Raw genomic sequence first — 7,108 nt, forward strand, 5'->3', positions numbered from 1 at the left:
CACCTGAGTATTTTCCACACTGCGCCTCCTCTGAGCCTCGGTGTGTTGTTATTTTTCCTTCTAGTTGAAGAGGCTCTCCTCAGCCAGCCTTCCTGTGGTTCTGGGTGATGTCCGTTCCGTCTTTTAGTTGTATTTTTGAAGTGGTTGTTTGCGGCAGCAGTCTCCGGTGTTTACCTATGCCGCCATCTTGGTCTCTCCTAGAGCCTGGCTCTTAATGAATTTCTTATATTGCTTCCCTATTAAAATTGAGATATTTACATCATGAAGTAGTGAGCAACTAAACAAAGTACTTGCATGATCAGTTAGCATAGTGTGTAGCAATGGATTGATAGGTGTTCAAATACTCTCTTTTCTTCCCATCCTTTGGAATCATTTCTTTTAGTCCTTCTAGAAATCTTTCTTCTTCAGGACCCTGGCACATTTTTAATTTATTTGCAGTGTGAAACAAGGTGTGTGTGTGTGTAGCAAGATATTTTTTCTTGACTTAATCTAATTTCCTAATTAACTCTTTGGTGTCGGTGACTGGTGCCATTTTTTTCTTGAAAGATGTCATCACAGCAATTTTTTTTTAAAATTAGGGTAACTGCTCTATCTATTCCAAGAGCATGTTTATTTTTGAGCTACCCAGTGAGTTTCTGACAGATGCTGTCAGCTCTTAGCTTGTAGATAGTATTTTTTAAGTCTGACTGAATGCCAGTACTTTTTGCATGGCATCAAAGGTGTAAAAATTACTAAGACAGTCATCTGCAAACTGACTTGATTTGTTTGGAATTAACAGATTATCATGAGCATATCTTGTCAATAATGATCAAATTAAAAACCTTCATGTTTTCTTTCTTAATTTTTTGGTTATTTTTCTTTATTAATTTTTCTGCCATGTTTCTTAAAGCCCATTTCTTTTTCTTTTAGAGTTTTGTTGTATTGGACTTAACTTTGGATCAACAATTTGCCAGTTTTTACAAAACATCTTTGGATACAGGCAATGAAAGATAGGAAGCATACATCTGACTTTGAGGGAAAAGATTCTGAATGTGACCCTAAAAACATTGCTTATTAATGGCATCGTTTTTTGTTCTGCATCAATAAGAATTCCATATTTTAGAAAGTGAAAACTTGTCAAACCACTTATTAATTTGAAGTATTTTCTCTGAAAATTGGGAAGCATTTCACAGAATTTTATGGAAATGTCTTGAAAGTTTATAGTTACATGGTTCCAGATATCTAAGTTTTTTATATCTGAATTTTGCAAGCACAGAGATTAAAATATTGCTCAATTTCCTCATCTGTTGCCAAATGTTTTTTTATCCATGTCCACAAGTAATTCTCTGAAATGTGTAGTTTTTCAGAGCAAATATAGTTGGCATTAGACTTTTCAATCAAATCATATTAGTAACAAGTCTCTTGACTGATATTTTTGTAAATTTCCATATCGATATATATGTAAGAAGATGTGAACTAGAATATTCTGCTACCTTCTCTTTGCCTGTCTAACCCCTGATTCAAGTCCCATTTAAGTTCCCCTGGTTGCTCAAACTCTCATTTTGTCTCCATTCACTAAAGTCCGTATTTTATCACTTCCTGGCTGATCTTACATGTGCTTATTCTAGTCGTCAGTTGTTTCCCAGGAAGAGCATTTGGGTGCTGCTCTGCTTAGTGTGCCACTTGCATTGCATCTGCCGTCCACGTCAAGGCCTGGTCTAACTGAGAACGGGCTAGGGATAGGATCATCGCCATATCAGGGTCTGAAACTCTTCAAGCTACACCACTCCTCTTTTTGTTTTTGTCCATCCATTTACAGCTCATTTATACCACTTTCCAACTTTGGACTGTCTCATTTTCTTTACTTCAAAGTAACATTCTATGGACTTCAATATTAAGAATACTGTTACACAGATATAGCCAAAGAAAACAAGTCTGCTATTTTCCAAAACCATAACATGCATTCTAATGCAAAATTTGATGCTTGGAATGAATATATGCTATTATGAATATTTTACCTAGTTTTATATTCAATGATATAGCTAGTTTTTAGTTTTATTTTAATCATTAAATTATTTAGAATAGCTTAAATAATAGATAACATGTCAGTTTTACACATTGTCCTAGTAAAATATATTGACTAAACATTAGCATTTCATTTCCTCAAATTACTAATCTATAATAATAAAAGCATAATATGCTAATTAGACTGGATGTCCTTCTGGATGAAGCCGGGGCTGCAAGGGAAGCCCAGGTCCCAGGTGACTGCTGGCGACCGGAGGGTAAGCCTGGGTCCTGGGTGCCAGAGGGAAGCCGGTGCCGACAGCCGGGGGAAGGAAGGCCTACTCTTGCACGAATGTTGTGCATCGGGCCTCTAGTATATTAATAAGCTACTCACTATGATGGTAACCATTTTGCAACATATGTTTATCAAATCAATACTTTATATACCTTACACTTATATAATGTTATGTCAGTTATATTTCAGTAAAGCTGGAAAAAAATTCCTATGTATTTTTATAATTTGTAAGTTAAAATAATCATTGAAATAATCCACGTCTTTAAGTTAGATATTAAGCCAGTAGGCTTGAACTTGAACAGCAGCAGTTGTTAAAACACTTAGAGCAGTATTTATTTTAATAAATATCATGGGACTCCATTTTCTCTCTAAAGAAAGAAATCTTCTAAACAAATTCAGGGAACAGAACAGCAGTCATTGAGATTAAATGATATAAAGCTCATGTGGTTTCTACAAACACATACGACTTACTGGGAATGTGAAATCCTGTGGGAAATTATTATTTGTTTTCCCAACTAAGGAACAAAACTTTGTCCTGACTATATTACAGTCTATGAAGGTTCACTAAATACTCAAATAGTGGTTTTGTTTTTAATAGATATTTTCTGGAATATAATTTAAACAAAACCAAACTAATGATAAATATGGTATTTTTTTGGTGTTCTTCTTTTTTTCTTCTAGGCGTTTCCATTGCTGAAAACTACTTAGAAATAGAGGGAATGGCTAACTGTCTTCCATTCTATGGTGTGATGGATTTAAAAGAAATTCTTAATGCTATAGTCAACAAAAATGCAAAAGAAGTTTATGAATGTAGACCTCGCAAAGTGATAAGTTATTTAGAGGTATGCATTATTCAATTATGTTGGCTAAGGTTTTAAGATACTTAACTGTTCCTTAATAAAATAATACATGGTTTCAAAATAGTAAAGTTTCTATAAGGTTTATTATTGTTTGCAAGAGGGAAATACTATTTAAAAAAAAACTCCTTTAAAATAAACTGGTTGTAGTAAACTGTTGTGGATTCTTACTATAACATTATTCCTTGAGCACATATTGAGGAAGAGCCTTATGCATGAGACTTTTTGTAGTGAAGTTCTTTTTGTTGTTTTTGTTTTTTTAGAAGGGATTCAAAATTGCTCCATCAAAATACCAAATACTGTGTAAAAAGAACTGTAATGTGATTTTCAAGAGCAAAAGAGGAGAAAGAAAATGAAAGAGGTAGATTATTAAGTAAATGGAAATTGTAGTTTTCTAGCACAAATGAGATATGCAGCAGTGGGCTAAAAAATAAACTCAAAAGTAATAGAGGGTAAGGGTGGGGAATGGGAGACATCTACAATACTATCAACAATAAAAAATATGTTGTAAGAGAGGGTGGAGGAAGATTATAAACTTTTAAATGTCCAAATTTAATAGTGGTGGGAAAACAATAGTAATTGTCTCTATTTGAGTCTTTATCCCTCAAGGTTGACTGGTATTATTTTTAAAGTGAACCTTATCTTTAGTAAAGTTTATTTTCTCCCTTAAAAAAAAAAAAGGAGCTGTTTTTGTTTTAGACTATTACCCTGGTCTGCCCATTGCATTCTGAGGGCCAGGCTTCCTCAGCAGGGAAGTCCACTTTCACCTTTTCTGAAGATTGTATTACGCCATTCTGAGTCCTTCAGGAGCTTTGTCTTGTGGGATTTCCCAGCCCACACAAGCAATTCAACGCGGCCAGTTTCTAGGGGTGGAAAAGGAGTGTGTGTGTGAAGGAGTTGTGGGTCATGATTGTGCATTGAAGAACCATTTGGGAAGAAATAAGATTTCAGAAATAATGGAAGAAAGTGTTTGGGATTAGATACAAATATTTTTACTGCTATTATACCTACCATTATATTAAGGTAATAGTGGGTGTGATTCTTAAAGGAAGATAGTCTAGGATAAAAGAGAACGCCTCTCAGAACCACAACCACAGGAATGCTTCATTTAAGGTCAGGTTGAATTAGATGAAACAGATAAAGATAGAATAGTAAAAGGAGAACCAAGAGGAGGGCTCAAGGGAAGAAAAAAATGTAAATATTAGTATTACATCCTTCATAGGGTAGTAGTTGCTGGAAGACCATTAGGTGTGACTGCTAAATGGAAGTGATAACCCTGAAGAGAGCCACAGTGGAAACTAGGGTGACAGATATGTGTCAGTGGTGGAAACTGGGCAGCAAGCCACGTGGTGGTGAAAGGGAGAGAAGAGGTGTTAGCATGTTTGTATTGAATTGGTAGAAAACATTGACTATGAAAGGTTGGAGAACAGATGTTCCAAAAGAGGCAGGAAGGAAGATGCAGCATGATATAAACTTTAGAAAGGAGAAACAGTCCTCTGAATCAGGAGCAGAAGAGGGGAGGGAAAGTGAATGTAAAATATTTTGAGTAAATTGAGAGAAGTCATGTATGATTCATGTGGTAAAGGACTAGGAGAGTTATCTGCTGCGAGTGAAGGGGCTGGAGAGGCACTGGGGATCTGGGAATAGTAGAAAAGGTAAGAAAATAAGAGCTGTCGGCCCTCTACGAGAAGGTTGATTAGAAAAGAATACGATTTTCAGGTGGCATTGAGGGCTCATAAGAGCTAACATTGATATTGGATCCAGCCAGTCTTGTCATTGTCCAGCAGTGCTTGGCAGAATTTATCCAGACGTGGAGAGGAGCAGCATGGCTGGTGGAAGAACAAGAGGGTATGTGAAGGAATTTGAGCACACTATAAAACAAGAAACCATTTTAGGTGTGAGACAGATATAAAGATTAATTACATTCTACCGGGAATCTGCTTTAGATTTTAGTAGGAGTCTAAAGGGAATGCAGGAAGCTAGATACAGTGTCCTTTATTTCTTACTCACTAGTCATACCTTATGTAGGGGAAGATGACAGAAGGGTGCTTGCTAGTGGACCAGGAGAATAAGGAGGGATTGTAGAGGTTAAAGGTCAAAGTGAATAAAGGAGTAGGATGGTTGGGAGTATAATAGGAGAGGCTGTGTGGTTAGAATAAGGTTAGGATTTAAAATCTTCAAAGTACAATTTTTTTTTAAATCTTAAAAGAAGCCAGCTTTACTAATACCATTTTATCCCCAAACTCTCAGTCTTCACTATCTCAGAAAACAGCATTACCTCATTATCAAAAATGCGGACATGGTCCTCAGTTCTGCACCCTCATAACCAGTTCCTCAGTGAGTCTTGACTACCTCCAACTCGTGCCAGGAGTCTTTACACCTCCCTCCATGTCCACTACAGTCACTAGGACTGCAGAGATTGCCTCAGACCATGCTTCCTCCAGACAGCAGCCAGATGTGAATTGTAAAAGCAATGCCAGGCTCTTGCTTAAAAGCCCTCTGGTTATTTCCCTGTGCGTTCAGATGAAACCCACATTGCTCACCCGTCTTCAAGGGTGAGGTGCCCCTTGCTTCCCTCCCTGTCTTGTTCCTCTCTCCCCTGTAGTAACGAGGCTGCACTTACACGGGTCACTTGATTCTGTTGTTCCCTCTGCCTAAATGCTTTTCTTTACCCATGATACTTGCATCCTGGTTCCTTGTTTAAATTGAAGCTTAAATGTCACCTCACCTCAAGAAAGCTTTTCCTAACCACACAATTACTTTCTCTCATGTTGCTCAGTTTGATTCTGTACATATTACTGCAGTTTTCTTTGTCTTTTCTCTGTTTTCTGTTTCTTTGAACTAGAATGTAAATTTCACAAGAGCCGGGATCTTGTTTGTCTTGTTCTCTGCTGTATTCCTATAACCTACAAAAATGACTAGCACATAATTAGTGTTTAATAAATATTGTTGAGCAAATGAATGATAAAAAATATATAATCAATTTTCTGTCTTCTTCCTGCCAGGAAGAACATATTTCTGCTTCCGGGTATCTCACAGTAAAAATTTATGGCTCTCTCTTCACAGGGAGAAGCGGTGCGTCTATCTAGACAATTACCCATGTACTTATCAAAGGAGGACATCCAAGACATCATCTACAGAATGAAGCACCAATTTGGAAATGAAATTAAAGGGTGTGTTCATGGTCGCCCATTTTTCCATCATTTAACTCATCTTCCAGAAGCTACATGATTAAACATATTTAAGAAAATTAGTTACTGTTGAAATTGATTTGGTCATAAATAATATGAATCAGTGTTTGAACTATCTCTGAACAGTGTTCATTGGTTCACTTAAGTGAAGATTTACTGGCTTGTTTGTATATTGAAAACTGTTTTAAACGGTAGAAAACTTAAATAAACTAATATAGACTATTCATTTTATTTTGAAAAACCAGCCTTTATAATAACTGGTTGTAAGCAACAAAATTGAAAATACACAGTATTCTTGGGTGGTTAATTTTCTACCCAATATATTCAATGAACTGTGTCTCTAAAGTTAATATATGGAAGTCCTAACCCCCATGTGATGGTGTTTGAAGAGGTAATTAGGTTTAGATGAAGTCCTGAGGGTGGGGCCATCACCATGGCATTATTGCCCTTATAAGAAGAGCCACCAGAGAGTTGGCTTGTTCTCCTTTCTCCCTCCCAGCACCCCGCCCCCAATGTGAGGATATGGAGAGAAGGTGGCCTTCATCAGAAACCAACCATACTGTACGTTGATCTTGAACTTTTAGCCTCTAGGACTCAGAATATCTGTAGTTTTCGTCACTAGTCTATAGTATTTGTTAAGGCAGTCTGAGCTAAGATACCGGCTCAGCCCTGTGCAGGGAGAGATCCTACAGACTCAGCTGGCATATCTGACAAGTTGTCAGTCCTTGCTCAAAGGCTGGTGAGACAGTAAGTGGGACGACATGAGAAAATTGAAGAGGAAG

The 7,108-nt window shown here is 36.9% G+C and overlaps 1 protein-coding gene across 3 annotated transcripts in view; it reads left to right on the top strand.

The window, feature by feature from the left end:
- PMS1 (PMS1 homolog 1, mismatch repair system component) overlaps nucleotides 1-6,654 on the top strand; it is a 62,681-nt gene extending 56,027 nt beyond the window's left edge. For 2 of the 3 annotated variants that reach the window (XM_005866277.2, XM_005866280.2), the window contains 2 exons: nucleotides 2,960-3,120; nucleotides 6,202-6,654. In XM_005866277.2, coding sequence (XP_005866339.1) covers nucleotides 2,960-3,120; nucleotides 6,202-6,366 — 326 coding nt within the window. In that variant the 3' untranslated portion in view covers nucleotides 6,367-6,654. Of the gene's footprint in view, nucleotides 1-2,959; nucleotides 3,121-3,398; nucleotides 3,497-4,922; nucleotides 4,984-6,201 lie in introns of all 3 variants that reach the window. The other variant, XR_001362131.1, reaches the window with a different exon arrangement.
- The last annotated feature ends 454 nt before the right edge of the window (nucleotides 6,655-7,108 follow it).

This window comes from Myotis brandtii, unplaced genomic scaffold, assembly GCF_000412655.1.
Source record: "Myotis brandtii unplaced genomic scaffold, ASM41265v1 scaffold227, whole genome shotgun sequence".
NCBI lineage: Eukaryota > Metazoa > Chordata > Mammalia > Chiroptera > Vespertilionidae > Myotis > Myotis brandtii.